This window comes from Anabrus simplex, chromosome 1 (assembly GCF_040414725.1).
Source record: "Anabrus simplex isolate iqAnaSimp1 chromosome 1, ASM4041472v1, whole genome shotgun sequence".
Classification (NCBI taxonomy): Eukaryota; Metazoa; Arthropoda; class Insecta; order Orthoptera; family Tettigoniidae; genus Anabrus; species Anabrus simplex.
In genome coordinates, this window is record NC_090265.1 from 817,131,537 (window position 1) to 817,157,626 (window position 26,090).

Sequence of the window (26,090 nt, forward strand, 5' to 3'; positions counted from 1 at the left end):
TTTTTGTTCTCAGAAAGACCGACTTTTTGGTTTTCCTGAAGTCATTACAAAAACACAGATTGACGATTCACCTGTACCACAAAAACAAAGTAGAAGGTGGTGCAAGGTTGGACTGTGCATAGCCCAATGTTCTCAGAGCTACTATAACAAACGACTCCTAAATAGGTCAATTTTGTATTTAAAATGTAACTATGTTCATTGGTGACTTAAGTAGCCACATTAAAGGATTCATTTAAATGATTCATTTTTATTTTTTGAGCAGGCTTATTGTGGTATACCTTGAATGTAAAAGATTTTTCCTGTACATTTTTAATGTTTTTCATAAGACTAGTATAATTAAATTACTTTAGATATGCACTTCCTGATTAACATCTTCAATCTGGATGGCTGATACCTTTATATGATACAAAAATCAGGTATGTACTATCTTTTGCTGTTGTGTTATAATGTATTAAAATTCAGGAAAAAGACCCAGTTCACTGCCAGGGCCCATGTTAAAATATGGTAGTGTTTAAAGTGTTAAGAACAGTAGCAAGAGTGAGGTAATTTGTTAAAGGATGCACAGTCAAAAAGGCTGCCCAGCTGAGGCAGTAAAGAAGTCCACGGTCATGGGTTTTATTCCCTACCTAGAAGTCAAAAAATTTAAGAAACAATATTTCCACTCCCAGAGAGGGACATGGCCCCAAGATTCACTCAACCTACACCAAAATGAATACCAAGTTAATTCCTTGGGGCAAAAGTGGCTAGGTATAGAGCTAACCACTCTATCCCAATTAGTGCCGAGGTTGCAGATAGTGGAAGCCTTTACTTTGCACTTCTCCACTTATTTTTTTATGCACAGTTCAGAGCTTCCTGCAAACATGACTGAGTAACAAATCACACTGGTAGCAATGTGAGACTCATCTCAAACTCCTGTAGTCATGAAACATCTCTACATGCTGTGTGTCAGAAGTAAGAAGTAGATAGGTCAGAATGCCCTTGTTTCATCAGAAATTCCAATACAATTTTATCAATAATGTGTGTCACCGTTGATTCCAAAAGAAAGAGAAATGAGGTTAATTTACCTGGATAAAGAGTCTGGAGCATAGCAAGAGACTTGCCACCGGGAGCAGCACACATGTCTAAAACTGCATCTCCAGGTTCAAGACCCAGGGCTAATACTGGTAAAACTGAACCTCCATCCATAAGATAATAATCTATTAAAAACAGAAAGAGAAGAGAAATGCTAAAACATTAATCAAAGTAATATTCCTTATACTACATAACAGCCTCAGCCATAACCTTTCCAATTACTAACAAAGCTGCTTTGTGCCTGGGTCCTTTGGTAAAATTATTAACGCTTCCCCACCCTGTACCCACTCTCAAATCCCTCTAACAAGTAAGCGGTTTATTAGTGTGGTAAGCTGTTACTATATTTCTGTCATTTAGAAAATGTTTCTAGTGTGTAGCTTCTCCTCTAGATGAATACCGCATAAGAGATGGAGTACTACAATACTTATGTATTTGCGATGTATGTGAAGGTGATATGCATATACTGTATATTTATTTATTATTAGTCAGAGAGTTAAAACAGTTAATCATTTATTCAGCTAGTTTACCTTGCATATAGTTAGACTTGTAGTGAGCATGTGGAGACCTAAAGGAAGGGCGGCAACCTGTTCCCACTTCTAACAATCCAGTGCACGAAGATAATGCTAGTATTATGCAAGAGAAAAATTTACTGAGCACTATGACAATATCGCATCATCAAACTTTACAAGAACCCTCAACAAACAATCCCAGATACTTACATGTAACTAGCTTATGTACCCGTGTTTTGCTACAGGGTTCTCAGAAAGACTGACTTTTTGGTTTTCCTAAAGTCATTACAAAAACGTCAGTAGGAATGAAGCGATTAAAAGCAATGTTATCATATAAAATAGTAGATCAAATGAAAAACTGCACATTTTCTCACTTTTAACGAACAGTACTATGGTGCCGACCTAACTGTCCAAAGTTCCAGAACTGGAATGACCAGGCCGCAGACTGCCGTGAACACTCCTCTACCATTATTCTGTTAAATATGCACACTGCTTATTCCAATCAGTGCCTCAGAGTAGGGATTGAATAGCTCCCGGTGAGGCACGGGGCAAAGGGGTTTTCGCCAGCACAGCCAGTGACGTAAAGGTTACCATAGCAACCCCGCTACTACCCAGACGACTTTACAATATCTTCTACTGGCAGCTCTTTGCTCGTGTCAGTTGTAATCCAGCTGTGTCTGCGTTCATTGCTGTTGCATTGTTCTGTGTTCATTCATGTTCCTTTCTCAGTTGTCATGTACCCATTGCTATTGTTGTTGCTCTTCATTCTTTCATAGCTGTTCAAAATCCTTAAGATTACCGTGTCCCCATGCAGACTACATTTTAATTTTTTCCTCAGTACTGTACTTAATGCCATTTATTCAGTCTCAAACTGTTCATTCAATTAACTTCACCGTTCATATTTTCGCACAGTGTTCAAAAAAGCATTTTTATGAGCATCATATTGCTAACCTTTATACTAACCTACTACAATAATTTGCACTTATTTATTTGAAGATTAGTGATAGAAAGTGCAAACTTTATTATTCTCGAAGTGTGCGTGTTTTTTTTTTTTTTTTTTGCTAGTTGCTTTACGTCGCACCGACAAAGATAGGTTATGGCGACGATGGGATGGGAAAGGCCTAGGAGGTGGAAGGAAGCGGCCATGGCCTTAATTAAAGTACAGCCCCAGCATTTGCCTGGTGTGAAAATAGGAAACCACGGAAAACCATCTTCAGGACTCCCAACAGTGGGATACAAACCCACTATCTCCCGGATGCAAGCTCACAGTCGCGTGCCCCTGACCACACGGCCAACTCGCACGGTCTCGAAGTGTGTATGTCATAGACTTAATGCATTGTAAAGTGATACTTACGAACTATGTTATTGCACTGAGACATATCACAAACCCTGAGACATACATTATTACGTGTAATTCAGATTTAATTTATTTGATACTAGCTGATGTACCCGTGCTTTGCTACGGAATTCTACATTGTATACAGAATTCTAGGTTGGGTAGTGTAAACATTGTGAGTAAGATTGTATTAAATTGCATAGCTCGTAACGTTGCCTTAGAAACACGATGGGGAAGTCACCAAACGTCTTTTCTCATATGAAGACTGGGTTAGGGAATTTTCATTGTAATGGTAGGCCTGCTTGCCTCCCATCAGTAACAATCAGGTAAGTTTTTATTATAATGGCAGACACTTACCCTCCAACTGCTTTTATAGATTCTCAGAATGACCCTCTTAGTGGTTTTCCCAACTGAAATGAACATGGGTCATTACAATGACATCAGTAGGAATGGTGTGATTAAAAGCAATGCTTTCATATGAAATACTCGATCAAATGAAAAACCACACATTTTCTCACTTTTAACGAACAGTACTACGCTGCCCAACTAACAGTTCAAAGTTCCAGAACTGGAATGACCAAGATGCAGACATCCATGCTCCGTGAACACTCTTGTGTTGTGTGTCGAATAGTGGATTGTCCCAGGGCAAAAGCTATGCCCATTTATTTATCTGTTTCCTGCGAGTACCCGATGAGTCGGAAAAACTCAATTCACTACACTGGCGTGGAAAAAACTATCTGCCGTGGAGGCAATTTTTCTGCCAAGTCCGAGAAGAAACCACATCTTCACTGCTAATTTGGAATAAAATGAACGTAGATTTAATAAAAGTGAAGAGGAAGAAGCTTTTCTTAAGAATCGGCTCTTTTCTAGGGTTGAATTTTGAGTTATTTAGTGAATTCTGAATTGTGGTACTATAATTTGGAATAGGCCTACATTGTAATTCTAGACCAGTTCATACTACTACTACTACTACTACTACTACTACTACTACTACCTGAGCCTCTGTCTTAAGTGTGCACACTGCTCATTCAAAACAGCGCGTCAGAGTAGGTATCGAATAGCTGGAATACTACGATGAACCAGTGTGTTACGTACCAGCAGTATCAGAAAATGTACGAACCAGAGAAATGGCATCCTAAAGAAGAAAGTTATCTAACTCCCCAGCTATTTCCCGCCAATATTCAATCAGGTTGTTATACTCGGCACGCAGCAGTAATTCCATGTATTGGAGTCGAGTGTCAGCATGAGACAAAGAATATCACAACAAACAACAGTCAATGTAATGTTATTGTTGATCAATGTTAAGCGCTTTCGATATTGTAGGCCTTCACATTTAGTTTTCTTCCGACTCTGAAATACCACTCTTATCATAGTCGGTACAGTAAAACTGAATAAAACATAAATGATCAGCAATCTTATTCTCTACAATATTTGTTATGTAGCACTTTTCGATGGGACCAATAACGTAGGTATTTCTAAATTAAATTTTAGGCGACTTCCCCTAAACTAAAATTTTATCCTGGGTGAATAAAATTGTTTGTAGTTTAGACTGTAGTTTCTTATTCCCTGACTCTATATGCCGATTTTCATTAAATTCTGTTTACCCATTTCATCAGAGCTCGGCGTTGATATGGACTTAGCAACAAAAATCCAATTCCATGAATAGCTGTGTTATCATAGCCGGTACGGTAAAAATGTATAAGATATAAATGATAATTCTATATAGCTTTAATTATGTAGTATTTATCAGTATGACCACTGATAATACGAGACGTGTTTTTTAAGAAAGGTCTGTTTGAAAATAAGTACACAACAAAAGGTTATTTCAAAAAAGTAAATTTATTTTCAGAAAGTACATACTTTTCACTCTATTTTTCGACATAGTTGCCAAGTTTGTTCAAACACTTGTCATACCTCATAACCAATTTTTAAATACCCTCTTCATAGAAACTTGCCACCTGCTCCGATAACCGAGAGTTCACTGCTGTTTTCACATCGTCGTCATCATTGTAATGGTTGCCACTGAGGTGATGTTTGAGGTGGAGGAACAGATGGTAATCGCTCGGCACAAGATCAGGACTGTAGGGTGGGTAGTCTAAAACTTCCCAGCCAAAACTGTCCAATAAATCACAGGTCTGACCTGCAGTGTGAGGTCTTGCATTGTCATGAAGAAGGACAATTTCCTTTGTCAGCATGCCGCATCTTTTGTTTTGAATCGCTCTGCGTAGCTTTCTCAGGGTTTGGCAGTATGCTTCTGCATTGATTGTGGTTCCTCGTTGAAGTCGACCAACAAAACACCGTGCCTATCGCAAAACACCGATGCCATGATTTTGCGCTGGGACAGTCTGTTTGGCCTTCACCTTTACAGGCGAGTGTGTGTGTCTCCATTCCATGCTCTGTTGCTTCGATTCGGACGTGATACGCGAAACCCATGTTTCGTCTCCAGTTACGATCTGACTCGAGAAGCCGTCACCTTCTTCATCATAACGAGTCAAGAACTTCATCGCACACTCAAATCTTTGGTTTATGTGGTCCTCTGTTAGGAGTTTCGGGACCCAACGGGAGCACAGTTCCCTAAACTTTAGGTGTTCAGAAACAATGTTGTAAAGCACTGATCTCAACACGTCAGGAAATTCGTTTGAGATACCTGTTATTGTGAAGCGCCTGTTCTCACTAATCTTCGCTTCAAATGAAGCCACCAAATCGTCTAATCAAAGAAGGGCGACCGGAGCGGTCTTCATCATGGACGTTGTCACGGCCATCTTTGAATTGTCGTACCCACTTACGCACCTTGCTTTCACTCACAACAGTATCACCATACACTTCGCAAATCTGCCAATGAATTTCTGCAGCAGACAGGTTCCTTGCTGACAAAAACCATATCACTGACTGAACCTCACACGCGGTGGGCGAGTTGACAGTCAAACATTTTGAAAGCACAGAACAGAACCATACAGGTTAGCTACAGAGCTGAAACTGAGCACAGTTGTTCCCGAGGCATGCAGGTACACGACACACGCGCTCGTTGCAATATGCGTGCGAACTACTAGTGTCTACAACAAAACGGACCTGACTTAAAAAACATGCTTCGTATAAATATTTGAGAATTAAAATTTAGGCCTTCCCCTAAATTACCATTTCACTCAGCATGAATAAAGTGATTTATAGCTTAGATTGTAGATTGAAATTTATGGATGTTTATTATTATTATTATTATTTACACCGGGCAAGTTGGCCATGCGGTTAGGGGCGCGCAGCTGTGAGCTTGCATCTGGGAGATAGTGGGTTCGTGCCCCACTGTCGGCAGGCCTGGAGATGGTTTTCCGTGCTTTCCCATTTTCACACCAGGCAAATGCTGGGGCTGTACCTTAATTAAGGCCACGACCGCTTCCTTCCCACTCCTAGAGCTTTCTTATCCCATCGTCGCCATAACACCTATCTGTGTCGGTGCGACGTAAAACAAATTGTAAACAAAACAAATAAAAGTATTATTTTCAAATACGAAGATTGTGGCGGTGTATAGCAAATTCACAGAGGCTCGGAGACTGAACGCTGAAAGGCATAACGGTCTATGATGATGAAGTATGTACATTATTATTATTATTATTATTATTATTATTATTATTATTATTATTATTATTATTATTATTATTATTATTATTATTATTATTCACATCTCAAGAGAAGTTTCAAATTAGGTATAGCCACAATGTCTACAGTATTTCATTGCTTATGTTAAATCAAAAAAGAGAAAATAATTATATGATGCATTTCATACCTTTTCATATCATTAAACAATGTGACTGAAATAAATGAAAAATAAGTACAATGTATATTTAACTTACTTCCATAAAGTATAATATGTCCGCCTCTGTGGTGTAGTGGTTAGTGTGATTAGCTGCCACCCCCAGAGGCCCGAGTCCGATTGCCGGCTCCACCACGAAATTTGAAAATTGGTACGAGGGCTGGAATGGGGTCCACTCAGCCTCGGGAGGTCAACTGAGTAGAGAGGGTTTCGATTCTCACTCCAGCCATCCTCGAAGTGGTTTTCTGTGTTTTCCCACTTCTAATCCAGGCAAATGCTGGATTTTTTTTTATTTTTAGAATTGGCTTTACATCACACCGACACAGATAGGTCTTAAGCAGACCCTACATGATCAGTAATACCTATCAGTAATATTGATCAGTAATACTGAGTCAATAATACTGACAGTAGGCATCAATATTGTAGCGACCTTACATGATCATTATTACTGTCAATATTTTGGTCAGTACTAGTGCACTTGCTTACCATTGCGGTATTCTCACTTTACAAATAAAAAGTCAATAACCGAAAATATAACTTGAAATTGCGATATTGTAAAAGACAGGCACGTGTAGCTATCCACTCTGCACGAAACGCAGTGTTAAACCTAAATGAGAAGAGTATTCTCATATGAAGTTCTTCTTCCTCTTCATAATCTGCTTACCCTCCAGGGTTGGTTTTTCCCTCGGACTCAGCGAGGGATCCCTCTTCTACCGCCTCAAGGGCAGTGTCCTAGAGTGTGAGACATTGGGTCAGGGGATACAACTGAGAAGAATGACCAGTACCTCGCCCAGCGGCCTCGCCTGCTGTGCTGAACAGGGGCCTTGATGGGTGATGGGAATATTGGAAGGGATAGACAAGGAAGAGGGAAGGAAGTGGCCATGGCCTTAAGTTTTGTACCACCCTGGCATTTGCCTGGAGGAGAAGTGGGAAACCACGCAAAACCACTTCCAGGATGGCAGAGCCGGGAATCGAACCTGGGCCGCTGGCGGTGGCAGATAATCACACTAACCACTAACACCACAGAGGCAGACTCATATGAAGTTGTTGAGGGAAATACAACATATCGAAGAAGGAGATTATCATCACAACTATCTCCGAATGAGCGAGGTTGGCCTACTTTTGCAAAATTACTACGAATGGTAGAGCCTTTTCTAATGAGGCAAAATACAAACATGCGGACCTGTTTATCGGTGGCAGAGAAAGATTAGCGGTGACATTGAGGTATCTTGCAAGGAAACATGTGAAGTATTGTGTTACGTTTATTCTGGCAGCGATTCATATAGCTCGATAAACTTTTGCGATAGGCCTACTTGGTGGTTCCACAAGCACCTCTACTTGGCCTTGGTGAGAAACGCATTTGTCATCCATCGCTGCTCCGTTAATACTGACAGAAATAATGACAAACACACTCACACGGTCAGTATAACTGTCAGTATCCCCACAGTACTGACGCTCGCAGATCAGGAAATCCGGATCTGCTTTAGTACTGGCCTTCATTCCATCATTCCAGTACACACACGATCAGTATTACTGTCAATATTTTTAGGTACTGACAATTTTATTGACCGTGTAGGATCTGCTTTATGGTGACGATGGGATAGGAAAGGCCTAGGAATGGGAAGGAAGCGGCCATGGCCTTAATTAAGGTACAGCCCCAACATTTGCCTGGTGCGAAAATGGGAAACCATGGAAAACCAACTTCAGGGCTGCCGACAGTGGGGCTCGAACCCACTATCTCCTGAATACTGGATACTAACCGCAATTAAGCGACTGCAGCTTTCGAGCTCGGTTTACCCATGAACTAATAGCACTATCAACTTGAGATTAGATATAATATATTATATAATTAATTATATAATATATTTTATGAAATTATATTGATTAATATAATATATTTGATTATATCAAATTTATAAACTTTAAACCTTCATCTCCAACTGGAAGTTTTTGAGGCAATAATCCTGATTTTCATAACATGTTGAAATAACGCTTGCAAAAGATTTAGCCAATAATATTGCAGATTTTCTTCTCATTAATTCTGTGATTTGATATGTGCGAGCAACACTAGTTGTGGCAAAGCAATATGTGGATCAACTAAGTAAAAAATCAGACCGATTCTTCTGAGATGCTGAACACTGCCAGGTGTGAGTCAATGTTTTCGTGTAGCAGTTACGAGCAGATAAGGGCCGATCTGTCTGGCCTGAACAGGAAGTTGGTGCTTGCAGCCACATTCCTCATTCTTGCATTCTTCTCATCTCTACACAGTGCCTTAATTAAGGCCAAGGTCGCTTCCTTCACACTCCTAGTCCTTTCCTATCCCACTGTCGTCATAAGACCTATCTGTTTCAGTGCGACGTAAAGCAAATTTTAAAAAAATACTCAGTATGCAGCAATAATCCTATCGATAGGAGATGAGTGGCAACAGAAGACACAAAGCACATCACAACAAACAGTGGTCAATGTAATGTTATTATGATCAATTTTATGAGCTTTCTATACTGTAGGCCTTCACATTTAGTTTTCTTTCGACTCTGTGATATTAGGACGTCATGTAAAATTATTTATAGCGTAGACTGTAGTTCCTCATTCTCCGACTTTAACCGATTTTCATTAGACTCTGTTTACCCATTTTCTCATGACTCGGCGCCGATATGGACTTAACAAAAATGCAATTTCATTAATGTCTCTGTGATCATAGCCGGTACGGTAACAATGTGCAAGACGGAAATTTAATACTATATAACTTTAGCTATGTAGTATTTATCGACACGACCACTAATAATACAAATATTTGAGAACTAAATTTTAGACCTTCCCCTAAACTACCATTTCACTCAACGTGAATAGAATTATTTATTGCCTACATTATAGCAACTTATTCCCCTACTTTGCATACCAATTTTCATTAAATTCTCTTCAGCCGTTTTCTCGTGATGCGTGTGCATAAACACACATACAGCATATGTTACCAGAATGACCTAAGGTCAGTGCACTGGAGGAATCTTGTAATGCTTTCACATAAAACAGGGGATATGGCTGAACCAAACATAGGAGTATCTAGTACCCAGTTTTCCGAGTAATAAGACAGTCTAGGTTTCTGTACTTTTCTTATTAACATATAAAGTACAAAAACAACATACATTTCCTAAACAGTACCTGGTACCTATTAGTTTACCCTCTATCGGAACAGAAATAACATATGGTGTGACCGCAAGTGATGTTGAGCATAAATATCTGCCTGTTCTACTACCATCTTTACGAACTCGACAGTAAAAAAACAACTGAAAAATGTTCATAGGATATAAGCAATTCTTTGCAGTATTCTGAGATCCATAATCTGTTGTGATTTTCCCCCTTAAATTACCCATGTCTTCCCAAACAAACCTGCCATTGATAACATTATGGAAGATATATTCCCGTGTATCACAAGCAACATCGCTGTCATGATCGCTACTTTTACTCTCTGATTCTATATCCTAGTCCTAGTTCAACAAAACAAAACTTCCTGCATCATCATTTGCTATAACATCGTTAATTTTTGCATCCACGATCGTGAGAAAGTGTTTAGGTGCTATGGTGTGAACAACAGAACTTGTTGCTTTTTCAGACGCGATATATCATACGTAAAATTGAATAATTGAAAAAGAGGTTCAACCTATTCAATACATAAGAGAAAGAAATGTAGTGATTACATTCTTATTTAATAGTAATTAGGATTGGGACCGGTTTCGACCATAGTCCAGGTCATCGTCAGCCGATCAAAACATAACAAACATGAAAAACAATGCATATGAAAATGATTAAGTGAACTCTGGATCGGTATAAGAGGCAATATAAAATGATGATGGGGGTAGAAACTGTGAGTCACTTAAAAGAAAACAGTGCGTAATTTTATGAATGGTGGTACGGCACACGCAATGATAGGTAAAGTCTCACAATGTTTATGAACAGCGGAGAACGGTCAAATGGGTCAGTTTTTACACACCGTCAGGCACAAAGTCACAACATTATCGAACAACATATGAAGATCTATCAATATGTTGAAGTCGAAGACGAATAGATTTATAGAAGGAAACTGCCAGTTCCCGGTGATCAGCGCGGCACACTCAAGGTCATGCGCTGTAGTCTCGAACGCCAAAGTAGAATGGAAAATATCCTGAAGATCCAGTATTTCCCACAACCGAGGCAAATACTGGATCTTCAGGATATTCTCCATTCTACTTTGGCGTTCGAGACTACAGCGCATGACCTTGAGTGTGCCGCGCTGATCACCGGGAACTGGCAGTTTGCTTCTATAAATCTATTCGTCTTTGACTTCAACATATTGATAGATCTTCATATGTTGTTCGATAGTGTTGTGACTTTGTGCCTGACGGTGTGTAAAAACTGACCCATTTGACTGTTCTCCGCTGTTCATAAACATTGTGAGACTTTACCTATCATTGCGTGTGCCGTACCACCATTCATAAAATTACGCACTGTTTTCTTTTAAGTGACTCACAGTTTCTACCTCCATCATCATTTTATATTGCCTCTTATACCGATCCAGAGTTCACTTAATCTTTTTCTTTTTCATATGCATTGTTTTTCATGTTTGTTATGTTTTGATCGGCTGACGATGACCTGGACTATGGTCGAAACCGGTCCCAATTCTAATTACTATTAAATAAGAATGTAATCACTACATTTCTTTCTCTTATGTATTGAATAGGTTGAACCTCTTTTTCAATTATTCAATTTTAACGTTAATACTTTCAATACGGAACAATGAAATTTTTATCTTTAAATATCATACGTAATCGATAATAACTCTATATACACATCAAATGAAAGATCGATGCTTTGTCTATATATATATATCTCATTACATCTGAAATAGTTCAAGAACTGTTCGCTAGACAGAAGCACAACACAGAAGCTGCTACGCGCGTGCAATGTACGTCACTCCGCGACAGAGAGCGTTAGGGAGTTGGCGTGCAGTGTATGGCACTCCACGTTGAGCGGTTAAGTAGTAGCATATGTTTTATGTTCAGGATGGCTGATATGACTTCTTGTTATATGTCATTCATGGCTACAGAGAAGCTCTAAATTATTGAAGAGTCAGGACAAATTATAATGGCATTGCGAGAAGAAAGTACGATAAAGACGAGAGTTGCGGTGTGACTGGAGGAAAAATAACACTTGTCTTGAACACACAAAGTTCTTCCTCTGCCACCTTTTCCACATCCTGGTGAGGTCGTGGGTGCTAACTGTGTTGCACATATTGATGCGGCAGTTTTAGGCCAGATGCCCTTCCTGACACCAACTGTATGTTCAACAGACAAACAGTAACCACCAACAATTTCATGGACAAAAAGCGAAGTTCCCAGAAATCAAAAACAGTATATGCAAATATATAACTGAAAAGATACAGTTATATCACATGTGAAATGTTTCTGTTTAAAGCAATAGCATGAGAGTTAAAAATTACATGTTAGAAGGCCAGCTGTGGATGATTCGCATGTGTTTTTGAATGAATTACTTCAGTTTTCATAGGAAAACTAGCACTGTACATTTCCCAGCCAAACATGAAGAATCTCAAGTCACACCCATTACAAATGTTTAAAAGTTATATTATTTACATTTTAAATTTAATTATTTTGAAACAAGGTTCGAGTGTGCTACAATGTTTTATGTTCATGATAGATAAAAAATACAAATATAAAATCACTGATATCACAGAATTTTAATGCTACAGTATTATTGTACGAGTGAAAGATTCATGTTTGCTCACTTCACAGCCCATTACATAGATTCAATAATTATTTTCTCCATACTTAAAAAATATGTTTTTGTCAATATTTACACAAGAAATTAGGGTGACTATTATACATTTAACCATAGGAATTAAATGTGGAAGTATATTTGAGAAATGTTTTTTTTGTAGTTTCAAAGTTTGTAGTCCATATGTCACACCCGTTACCATAGAATGGCCCAAAAGAGCATCACCCTGCGCCAAGCCTAAATCTCTACTCTCTTGAATCCCCGTCCTAGGATTGTAGCATATTTGAAATTGTGGAAAAACAGTAAATATATGTAAATTCCTGCAACTTCAAATTAGAGAAACTAATTGACCCAACTGAGGCTTTAGTAAAATTGATATGTTTATGCTTAGCAAATTTTAAGAATGTTTATTTAAAATCAGCCACACTATGCTATAATAGCATTAATTCATCTGTTCAACTGAAACTCAAGAGTGGAAAAAAAAAAAAATCATACTTACTTAGTACCCCTGTTGATCCACGCTTGGGTGATGGAAAGGTCGACACATTTCCCCTCTCAAATATAAACATTTCTAAATTTTTAGGAAAATGGAGAAAGTCTTCTTTCTTGATATTGACTGGAAAATCGCTGCTCCTTTTGTAAAAACCATAATGTTGAGATTCTAGCACCCAGTCTTCCATACCTTTCAGTTTAGTGGCTGGTACAAATTCATACAGAGAAGCTGACGAAAGACCAATATCTGGATTTATAATACGACTTTCATCAATCTCAGCATTATCTATACTGTGCTTGAGGGATGTCTGATCAACAGGAACACTACTACCAACATTTGCTTCCTTACTATGAGCTCTTTCTTCACTGCTGTCAGGATCTAGAGACCTAAAATTGTTTTCATCTGCAGGATATAAAGACTCATATTCGTGGATTTGTTTTGAGTGCTTAATCATTTCCATTTTCTGGTCCAATTTAAAAATCTTTTCCAAATCCTCACTCCTGTTTTCAGAATCTTCTTTTTCTTTCAAACTGCTTTCCTCCAGTTCATACAATGTCCTTAGATTTAATGCACCTTGATTCTAGAACACACAACAAAATATAAGTTATAATTATGGGCCATATTGAAAAAAAATAACTTCCAAAGTTGAGGCCATAACAATTAAACTAAATGAACCTATAGTGCTATTAAAACAACATGCGTGTTCTGACAGCTCCCAGCATGGTAGTAAGGTACTATGGCGAACAGTACATGCCTCCAGTTTAAGCCAATTCCAGCTACTGTAGATAAGCGCTCCTCCTTTTCCTACCCTCTCTGTCTTAAAGCTCTGAGAGGAGGCCGGTCCAAGTTCCACGTTGCTACTTGTTATACCATAACCAATGTGGCCGGGCTATATAACAATATCTGCTTTAAGTGATATCCTTATCTGTATAGCGTGTATTTCAAATCAGCTAAATATTTATAGTGCTATTGTGTTCATGTTAATAAGTACTAAGTACTAATAATACGTGTATCATTATCAAGACTGGCATTTTAGTGCAGTGTACATTTTTCATAGTATAATATTAATAAAATGTAATTACAGAATTTTATCGAAAATTAGTAATACAATTTTCCCAGTTCTAACATTAAGTCAGCAAAATTGGAAAATGCCTTGAAAAGTTAATAGTTGAATTGAAGTATAACAGGTGTTACCAGCACCCTTCAAAATTATAATGTTTATTATTTTTGGTTTCCTAAAATATTAATTATACACTCTTCTTCTTCTTTGCTTTCTTCTCATTAAGGCGGATGGGCTTCGATTTTTGGAATTTTGGACAAAGCATGTGAGATTTTAGAAATTAAGAATCACGATCTGTGGTTAGAATACCTAAGGTTGCTTTGGATTTCAATAAAAACACGTCCCGTACCTAATGATCGCAAGTTTAAAGGCGCTTGAAATGACAAGGTGAAAGATTACCTATCACAACTCACGTTTCAGTTATAGCTGGCATCTTAAATTGTGCCAACGCCCATGGCAGGGTCCGAGCGATTTTCCTTCTTTATGTATACAAACATTTCTTAGATATTTCTCCCATCCCCACCCGGATTTGAACCCAGAATGTTCAGCAGACCAGTCAAAGTGCCATTCTACTGCTGAAATGTACCTAAAAATGAAAACCATCATCTGGAGATAGACTGATAAAAGCCTGTGAGGGAGGGGAATTGAGTATGTCTTACGATATTTGAGCTGATAAAATTATTGCTGAGCCACCTTGGAATAATAGCAACAATATTTAATGTTATTTCATCGTTTTAATGATCCCGTACATGGATATTATTTCCCTCAGCGCCTAGCACAGAGCGCGAGGCCTTCATTGTAGTTGTAGTAACTCCAGCCAGATCATGTGATCCTTTGCTCGGCGCCACGTGCTGCGAGCTGTCAGAACACACACGTTGTTTTAATAAGTGTTCATACTTACAACAAAAACTGCCAATTACAGGGAGAAGAAACAAAAATAGGCACAAAATAGTATAAATACAGTAGATCAGTTTCTTTTTTTTTTTTGCTTTACATCGCACCGACACAGATAGGTCTTATGGCGACAAAAAAAAAAATTGTATTCGAAGAAATAAATTTTTAATAGGCCTATGAGCTTCAGGCACATTTTAACCATAAAGTGTAAGATATGTAAAACATTTTAAGTTCTTACAAACTACTAGTTTACTGCTTATGATAATGCTACAAAGGAGGCTGCAGTGATGTCTCAACAGAGTACTAGCCAGTGCCTTGGACGGGTGCGACATTTCAACTGATGAGCCTACTGCCACAGTGGGGTGAAAATCTGGCTAGTTTTTAAGACTGAGAAGCCTGAACACTATCAATTACGAAGAGATGAATCACTTGTTCAGTTGGTTTTAGGTGGAAGTGTAGGGAGCATGAATGACAGGTAAAGGCAAACACTTGGATGTGACAAAAAGATAGAAACAAAAAGACTTACGTAGAAATGAAATTGGCACAGGAGAGGATGATGTGGAGAACTACATCAAGTTTACTAGTGTATCCAAGATCGGCCAGTTGGGGTGTGTGTGTTATAGTTACAAAATGATGATAAAACACAATGAAGGTGCTTTTGTGTGTGTGTGGGTGGAGGGGAATGGATGCATGCACGTCCATGACCAGTTATTATAAGGACACTGATACAAGTGAATTATGTTGATATTCAAACTGCAGTAAACTAAAAAGTCTTACATTAAAATACAGAACAATACAATCAAGCGAATGGTATGCTCAGTTTACAATCTAAAATTCAACTTTCAAGGCTTCTTAGAAAATACAGAGCCCGCCAGAAAAATGAATACATTTCTTGCAGACTGTATCAGGATATTAACATTGTCAATTGTTTTGAGGTATTTGTATGTTGTAGTATGTCTTTCCCCCAACAGATGTTGGTACTAGCATCACGAGTGTTGTTGATGATGATGATGATGATGATGATGATGATGATGATGATTGTTGTTTAAAGGGGCTAACAGGTAGGTCATTGGCTCCTAATGGTATGAGGTGCAACGAAATGAAACTATAATTGAAACTTCAAAATGTATCCACTGACTAAAATATAAAACGAATAATTAATGATGAAAAAATGATCATGAATCCAAAACGATCAGTGGATACAAATCACAATGCCGTCTTTTCTGAGATGATGCTTGTTATATTTACAAGTTTCTTTACTGTTGATAAACTTAACCATAACAGGTATTATATTTAATCCTGTATTGACTAGTCTAAATCTATTAAGCTATTTAAAGTAGTTTATGTTGGGTCCACCTTCTCAAAACACTTTTAATGATTGAAAATTATTTTTTCTATCATACGTGTTCCTGAAACATGTCTCAACAGAGCACTAGCCAGCACCTTGGAGAGGTGCGACATTTCAAATGATGAGCCTACTGCCACATTGGGGCGAACATCTGGCTAGTTTTTAAGAGCGAGAAGCCTGAAAACTATCAATTACGAAGAGATGAATCACTTGTTCAGTTGGTTTTAGGTGGAAGTGTAGGGAGCAAGAATAGCAGGTAAAGGCAAACACTTGGATGTGACAAAAAAGATAGAAACATGTTCCTGAAACATGTATGATAGAAAAAATATTTTTCAATCATTGAAAATGTATTGACAAGGTGGACCCAACAAACTATTTTAAATAGTTTCTTTAAACAATTAAGTTTCTTTACGTTGCTCCGACACAGATAGGTCTTATGGCAATGATGGGACAGGAAAGGGCTAGGAGTTAAAAGGAAGCAGTCGTGGCCTTAATTAAGATACAGCCTCAGCATTTGCCTGGTGTGAAAAAGGGGAAACCATGGAAAACCATCTTCAGGACTGCCAAAAGTGGGGTCGAACCCACACTATCTCCTGAATACTGGCCGCACATAAGCGCCTGCGGCTACAAAGCTCGGTAATGCTTGTTATAAAAAGGGGTCCAAAATCCAGGTCACCGACCCCCTCATATAATCACTGGTAAAGCAGAACCATCCTACAGTGGTACTAATCCCAAGTAATACAGACCCATGGTATGTCACACACAATGGCATCACTCGCAGTGTTCCTCACACAGTGGTACTTATCACAGGTAACAGCCAAACCTGTGATGTTTCTCACATAATGGTACTAATCAGAGGCAACGCAGACCTGTGGTGATCTTCATACAGTGCTACTACTCATAGGTGAACACAGGGGAACCGACACATTCCAGCACAGCGTACGGCACCTTTTCTCGCATGGACATTAGTCGGTTCATAATTGTAGGTTTGGGGGTTCTTGTGAATATATATACAGTAATTAACACTATACAAATATTCACAATTGTGAACTGTTGAACTATCAATACTGAAACCAAACTGATAACACCCGTGCAGCCGAGTGCCGCCCCCTCCGCCTCAGTTGGATATACACGATGGTACTAACCACAGGCAACGCCCGGACCTGTGATGTTCCTCGCATAAGGGTACTACTACAAGGTAACGTAGATCCCTGGTGATCCTCACATGGTGGTGCTAATTGCAAGTAACGTCAACCCATGTTGTTCCTCACGTAATGGTACAAATCACAAGCTGTCTCATGGTTCTAATTTCATCATCCCTTGATTGTCCCTTTTAGTTGGCTCTTACAACATGCAGGGGATACCACGGGTGTATTCTTTGTCTGCATCCCCACCCCTGGGGGTCATCACGATAGCAGGAAAACAAAATGGCTGGAGCACACTTGACGTTCGAGCAACAAAAAGGCATTCTGAAGCAGTGGAGGAGGGAGGTTTTATTTACAAGTTGTTTTACGTCGCACCAACACTACACAAATAGGTCTTATGGCGACGATATGACAGGACAGGGCTAGGAGTGGGTAGGAAGCATCCATGGCCTTAATTAAGGTACAGCCCCAGCATTTGCCTGGTGTGAAAATGGGAAACTACGGAAACCATCTTCAGGGCTGCCGACAGCGGGGTTCGAACTCACTATCTCCCGAATACTGGATACTGGTCGCACTTAAGCGACTGCAGCTATCAAGCTTGGTAGGAGGGAGTTTGAAACAGAATCTCCAACACACCTAATAATTAAACCTATTGCTGATAAGTTTAGGACACATGGAACAATTAGTGATATTCACAAAGGAAGATGGGAAGAATGCGTACAGCTGCTAGTCCTACTTCGTCGGCTCTCGTGTTGGAAATGTTTGCTGCTTCTCCACAGAAGTCTGCTACACAATGTGCACAGGAAGTGGGGATTAGCAGTATAAGGGCCGTTTTCCCCAAATTAGTTTAAACTAGGTTTATGTTAATCTGGTTTAAGTCTGAGTTTAAACTAACATTCATTTTCCCCATATTGGTTTAAACTTTGTATTAAGTTTAAACTTGGTTCAAAGTTAAACCTTCTATATTGTTAGTTTCAACTGTTGTTTATATTCAACTTTCTTGACATTTTATTAACGTATCTGTGATTTTCCTAGTAGAAGGGTTAGTTTTGACTACCAGTACTGTAACACTTTACTAGAAAACGTACTAAAATTATAACCTAGTATTAGCATTAGAAAAATGGGAGAATTTATTGAAGTCTTTTGTTAAATAGGAAATCATTTTGATGTGCAAGTGAGGTTAAGAAGCCGCATTCCAACAAAAGTTTACAATCTTGGAAAATCGGATGTAACGGAGTTTTTTTTTTTGATGGATTTATAATTCATAAGCGAACAGCAAGGATTGTCTAGTATCGAAGAAGGATTTATTTAAAACGTCAACTGCACGAAATAATGCTATTTCGCTAGAAGCAATGATTCTGGTTGCAGCAGGCATTTTTCTTATTAACAACACGGACCACAGACCTTAAATTGCAGCCTCCTTATAATATTATATACTGTGAAATACTGTTGGTACTATGAATACTGTAATGTGAAGCATACAAATATTCCTACATAAGTCGTGTAATACATCCGGCCTTCAGCCAATGCTTGGTGGCTGTGGTCGCTAAAGCGTTAGGTCAGCATCGTACGAATCCGTAACTAGATGGTTCGAATCCAGTTTGTCGAAAATATTTTTACCATCAGAATGTTGACCGGCACGGTAGGAGAGGCGGTGGTATACAATTTCTAATCGCTAGATTATATATTTATAGGATCAGAAAAACAAAGTGTTTCATGCTTGCTAGTAAACTTGTAATAGAATAAATTATAGTTAAGAATGTTTCATCATAACTATTGCCAGCATACCAGCAATAGAAATATTAATGCTATAGGGAGAAGAGTATTATGCATACAGCACGACATACCGCGAATTTGGTTATGTTATAAACGAATATGGAATCAAGTAATACATTTCCAAATAATACATCCTCTGTGGTCTGTCTGCTGGATCCAAGGCCGAGGGCGATGGATTTTAATAGGAGATAGATCCCGAACATGCTTGGAATTTGTTTACGTGAAATTCACATAAATGTTTATTTTCTGAGGAAAGGAATACCGTTTGCCTATTGCTGAAAGACCAGGATTTTAATATTTCAACGTTCCCGTGTGTTCCGTAAGACAATACAGACATCAAAAGACACGTATTAGGCCCATGGTACTTGTTCATGGTAAAGCATGACAGAGAAAAATAAGAAATAAAAGTGCGTTCCAAGAAATTGTAGACAGCAATAGGTAAAATTATATGACATAACACTTCGCACAAATGTAAACAATTTATTTATCAGTAAAGCTAATATCCCTCCGAATTTGTTCTTTATTCACTACGTACGATAGCATTAATTCGCCACAAACAGCTGATATTATTACAAAAATGTCGGTCATTGAATTACTTGGCTCTGATTGGCCAATTCCAATCGACCATGCCTTCGACTATTCCTTCAGTGCAGCCAACGTTAGCGCCAACGACAGCTCGCCCGTTTAAACTAAACGAGTGTCAGAAATTGGTGGAGAAAATGGACGCAAGTTTAAACTAAGTACTAAAGTTAAACAGGTTTAATTTATACCAGGTTTCACTCGATTTGGAGAAAATGGCCCTAAGTGTACAATGAATTTTGAAAGCTGCTAAGTGGAAAGTGTACATCCCACGATTACTGCATACACTTAATGATGATGATGATCCTGATAGTTGACTGCAATTTTACAAATGGTATCAACAAAGGGCAAGTCAAGATGAACACTTTCTGACTAAGGTAGGTCTGATGAGGCCCAGTTTAAACTTAATGGAACAGTAGATCGACATAACTTTGTCTACTGAGCACTGGAAAACCCGTATTAACCATTTGCAACAATCTGAAGCGGAACAGACACGTTTAGGAAATAAGGTGGAAGGTTTTAGGATCCTTGAATTCATTTACTAGAGCCTGCAGGGGCCCAGGAGTTGTACCCTTGAAGCCACAGTAATGGTAAGACGAACAGTTTTCCGCCTGGCACCCCACCAAAAGCTCAAAAAATTTCTAAGTAGAACGACTAATCAACAAATCATGTAACTAAGTTATGAAAAGACTAAGTCTATCGAGCAGGACATCATGTAACTCTCAGCTTGCATTCGAGAGATAGTGGGTTCGAACCCCACTGTTGGCAACCCTGAAGATGGTTTTCCATAGTTTCTCATTTTCATACCAGGCAAATGCTGGGGCTGAACATTAATTAAGGCTATCATCACTCCCCTCCCAATCCTATCCCATCATTGTCATAAGATCTGTCTGTGCTGGTGCAATGTAAAACGATAATAGTGTTCTTTGCTTTACGGTTCACTAACTTTTTTTTTTAGGGTTTTCGGAGATGCTAGAATTTAGTCCCACAGGAGTTCTTTTACGTGCCAGTAAATAATCTACCGACATGAGGCTGATGTACTGTATTAGAGCACCTTCATAACCACCGGACTTAGCCAGGATTGAAAATGCCAGTTGGGGTCCAAAGGCCAGCGCCTCAACCGTCTGAACCACTCAGCCCTGCTGACATAAAACAAATAGCAGGGAAAAAACCACTAACTTACCATCCATTAAACCACCGTTTTCACCACAAGTTATCTTACTGCTCTATACACAAGGGTATTCTTTATTCCTCCTTTCACAAGAAATCACAAGAAAAACTGAGGTGGTTTATGGAACGGTTCAGTCAGTGTGCCTCAGAACGCACGGAAGGCAATGTGGGAAATGGAGAGGTTTATACATATTTTTTTTTTTTTTTGCAAGTTGCTTTACATCGCGACGATGGGACAGGAAAGGGATAGGAATGGGAAGGAAGCGGCCGTGGCCTTAATTAAGGTACAGCCCCAGCATTTGCCTTGTGTGAAAATGGGAAACCATGGAAAACCATCTTCAGGGCTGTCGACAGTGGGGTTCGAACCCACTATCTCCCGACTACTGAATACTGGCCGCACTTAAGCGACTGCAGCTATCCAGCTCGGTGGTTTATAGTTCAAGAAAGCAGTAAAAATCTAAAAACAGTCAACCCTGGACAATTTCTTTTCCAAGTAGGAGCCTAGACTTTTGTGTTTGGAAATGTATTTAATGTCTAATGCAGTATGGAATTTACATAATGTACAGTCACCATCTACCGTTTTAATGTTCTTAGTATTTCTTTTATCTCTTGTGCAAGGTTTTATATAATATGTTCCCTTCTCTTATCAAGAATTTTTCTTCTTGCTTCCGAATATGGCCAACTGTGGACCACGTGAAACTTAATGCTTTCTGGCCAGTCTTCTTCTTTTCTCTTCCCAGAACTTCTTCATTCGTTCACTCCTTATTTTTCTATCAAGAATTTTTATAATACAGTATGTTCAATTATAGTATCTTACTTTATCTCTAAAAATACATGTCATGATAATCTAATACTGTATTTATATTGTGGCTTTCTTTTAGCAGCTCTTAGATATCAGCCTATTTTGGTATTGTTCACAAACAAGGAAATCTGTTGGCTGTGTGTTTCACATGTATGTCAAAGTAGAGAATTTTTCGGGCATTACCTCTTTTAAGAAGTTTCCTGCTTAAGAGGCTTTTTTTTGTTTTTTTGTGGTCCCTTGAAAAACTTCTTAACAGAGTTTCACTGTATCTGCAGTGGAATAACCTTTCCTAAAACCGAATTGCCTTCTATCGAACCAGTTATTAATTTTGCAAACATGTCTAATATAATCAGAAAGTATGCCTTCCCAAAGCTTACAGTTTTCCACCGATCATAATTACTTTTTTAAAACTGCCTCATGCCTGCTTTATCAGCCATATGGTACTGCCTAATAGTCCTACTTTTAAAACCTTCCTTTCTATCACATTTATTTTTAACTACCACAAAAACAGCTTCGTGATCACTAATACCATCTATTACTTCGGTTTCTCTATAGAGCTCATCTGGTTTTATCAGCACCACGTCCAGGATATTTTCCCCTCTAGTTGGTTCCGTCACTTTCTGAATCACTTGTCCTTCCCGTATTAGCTTATTTGCCATTTGCTGGTCATGCTTCCTGTCATTTGCATTTCCTTCCCAATTGACATTTGGTAAATTAAGATCTCCCGCTACAATGAGATTCCTTTCCATGTCGTTTACCACATAGCTGATTACCTTATCAAATAATTCTGAATCCGTGTCAGCACTACCGGTCTGTACATTCCAAAGATATCAAGTTGCCTATTATCTTTAGAAATTAGCCTAACACCTAGAATTTTATGATTCTCATCTTTAACTTTTTCGTAGCTTACAAATTATTCTTTCACCAGAATGAATACTCCCCCTCCCACCATTCCTATCCTATCTCTATGATACACACTCCAGTTCCGTGAGAACATTTCTGCATCCATTATATCATTTCTCAGCCATGATTCAACTCCTATTACAATATCTGGTAAATATATATCTATTAAATTACTTAATTCTATTCCTTTCTTTACAATACTTCTACAGTTCAATAACATTTTTATGTCATCCCCACTTGACTTCCAGATCTCTGTACCCTCATCACCGCTCCCTAGACAACCCCATTTCCCTGAATGTACCTCCCTATTACCCTTCTGAACAAATTTCCTGACTTATATGTTATACCACTGCGGTTTAAGTGAAGGCCATCTGAGCACAGATCCCTCTCCTGCCCACCTATTAGGGTCTAGAAATTTCACTCCTAGTTTCCCACATACCCACTCCATAGTCTCATTTAAATCTCCAATCACTCTCCAGTCAGTATCCCTCCTACACAGTATTCCACTGATAACAATCTCCGCTTTCTTAAACTTCACCCATGCTGCATTTACCAGATCCCACACATCCCCAACTATGTTGGTACTTATATTAGCTTGTCTTACGTTATTGGTACCAACGTGAAACACTACCACCTTCTCCTTCCCCCCCTCCTTCTCTTCTACTTTTCTCAGCATCTGCCTCAACCTAATTCCTGGATAACACTCTACCCTGGTTCCCTTTCCCCCTCTCACTTTCCCCATATATCTAACGATGGAATCCCCCATGACCAGAGCCTCAACCCTACCCACCTCCTTTGATCCCCTCCCTTGCTGGTCAGCCCTATCTTTCCTGATAGCTGCAGAAGCTACTTCGTCCTCCCTATTCTCCCTCCCATGACCCTGTTCCACCTGTCTTTCCTATCCTCTACTCTACATTTCCCTTTCCTACCTTTTCCCTTCCTCCTACTTCCACACATCTCAGCAACAATTCCCTGTTCCTCATTTTCCCTCTGTTGCTCTACCTGGAGTGGCTCGTACTTAATTCTCATAGACACCTGTCCTGAATTTTGATCCTGAATAGAGCCCTTAGCTTGCAATCTCCTTCCCCTTAGAACATTAGACCACCTGTCTTCTGCAGTTCCCCCCTTTCCTTCCCATCCCTCTTTTACATCTGCTGTAACCTGTACATTTTTTGAGGGAGGCCTACCTTCCCCACCCGAAACCCCTACTACCCATACTTACATAAAATAGACATTTCAGATGCCTGTTGTTCGTCATGACTTTAAACCAATAGCTATATGCATATAGACACATTAAAATTGAATTTTACAAGAAGAATGTGAAAAATTACCTGTAAATCCATTACAGTTTGCTCTGAATCTCCAAAATTATTAACAATGGCACAATATTTATGAGGTGAGAGTAAAGCCAATCGAATAGATGGCCATTTAGGCCCATACACATTTTTGTAGAAGTCGTCAAAATGTTCCAATGCTTTATCTTTTGGGAACTTCTTCTTAGCTAAGTCAGCCTGCAAGCAAAGAAGAAAAGGTAAGGTTCGGCACTAGTCATCAGTAGCAAATAATGTCCACAGAAGGGTAGAAGAAAGAGGATTGACAAACATATCCAGGCCTATAGTAGCATTCCCTAATAGTTAAATAATATACAGTAGTAAGCTATTACAGGCAAAATAATGCTTTATTTCACTATAACACTATATGACGGAATGTTATACAGAACCAAAAAAAAAAAAAAAAAAAAAAAAAGTGAGGTTAGAGGTGAACAGTATTTGCAACATTCATTCTGGGGTACAACCATGCCCCACCGACAAGGATCTGCTCCTGTTGAACAAATGCAGCCAGTTGAATGGGGTCGCATTGTAGGCCTGTGGGAAGCTGAATGGATGCATCAACGGATTGCTGCACATGTTGGGCACAATGCATCAGCGGTGGTCTGTGGAACATTCCCACACCCGTAGACCAGGCTCCAGACATCCGCGTAGTGCAGACGCACGTCAAGATCATCACATTGTGCAAGCAGCGGTGGCCAACCGAACATCATCCAGGAACGAAATCCAGCCACATGCTGCACCTCCTGTGTCACCAAGGACTATTGGGAACCGTCTGCTTGCAGCAGGATTACTATCATGTGTGCCTCTGGCCAGGCTACCACTGAAACCACAACACCCCCACGTATGGCTACTCTGGTGTCGTGAAAGAGTCGACTTGAGAGGGAAATGGCTCTCTGTTGTCTTAAGTGGTGAGAGTAGGTTCTGTCTGTATGCAAGTGATGGACGTACACATGTACGGCGTAGACCTAATGAGCGGCCTATTCCAGAGTGTATTCGCCCACGACATCCAGGCTCTCAGCCCAGGTTTCATGGTGTGGGGGGCAATCAGTTACAACTCGCGATCACAGTAACTGTGTTGGTGTTTCTGCATCAGAGTAATGTAACCAGTGCCCGCTGCATTGCACAGGTTGTTGTCCCCATGCTACTGTCATTTCTTCGACAGGAAGGTGATTTGCTTTTGCAGCAGGATAATGCAGGTCCACATACAGCTAAGGCAATATGCTCTATGTGGTGTACAACAACTGGCCTGGCCAGCAAGATTATTGGGTCTCTCGCAAACTGAACACGTATGGAACATGATAAAGATGCTTGGGACAATCTATCACAGGATACCAATCGACACCTTTGTGATCGTTTGCACGTGCAAATACACGCCTGTGTTGCCACTAGAGGGGCGTACACTCTATACTGTTGCGACTGTTTGGGCACACTTTACTGTGATAAGTGTGTTTCATTTCATCTGAATTTGTGATCATATACACCTGCAATGAATAACTAGGACTACCTGTCCTATCGCTCATGAATAAATTGACCTTGTCATAGAGGAATGTTATATGGTGCTGGATTTTTTTTTTTTCCCTTGGCAGTGTATAATATTACGGCTTGAAGCAGTAGCGTAGACAGGACGAAGGTGTGTGTGTTATAAGGACACTCATACAGGTAAATTATGTTGATATTCAGATTGCAGTACTGGTACACTACAAAATCTTACCTTAAAATACAGAAAAAGAAAAATATGATCGAGGTGAATAGTTTTACGGCGAATGGTATGTTAAGATTACAATCTAAAATCCAACTTTCGAGGCTCCTTAGAAAATAAATTCAAGAGATTTGTTGGTTTAATGGTTTTACAATTATGTCTCTGCAAATGTACAAAACAGCCAACCCACAGAGTCAACTTTCACTTGTTTATTGTCAGTTCCTCTTATTTTATTTTGTAAAAAATTTCCATGGGACCCCCCCCCCCTCCAGTAAACCCCTCCCCCTTGGCTGCGCCACTGGTGTCAAGACGTATAATGGTTAGATTAAGACATCAAGTTAATCAACCGACAATATTTAAAAGCTTTACTGGTACAAACAAACATCTTGTAAGTGATACTAAA

The 26,090-nt window shown here is 39.2% G+C and overlaps 1 protein-coding gene across 2 annotated transcripts in view; it reads right to left on the reverse strand.

Annotated features, from left to right (window-relative positions):
• l(2)10685 (5-methylcytosine rRNA methyltransferase l(2)10685) overlaps nucleotides 1-26,090 on the reverse strand; it is a 70,703-nt gene that overhangs the window by 44,262 nt on the left and 351 nt on the right. For both annotated transcript variants that reach the window (XM_067147033.2, XM_067147043.2), the window contains exons 2-4: nucleotides 23,989-24,168; nucleotides 12,987-13,560; nucleotides 1,065-1,196 (exon numbers count right to left, since the gene is read on the reverse strand). In XM_067147033.2, the coding sequence (XP_067003134.2) occupies nucleotides 1,065-1,196; nucleotides 12,987-13,560; nucleotides 23,989-24,168 (886 nt within the window). The remainder of the gene's footprint in view (nucleotides 1-1,064; nucleotides 1,197-12,986; nucleotides 13,561-23,988; nucleotides 24,169-26,090) is intronic.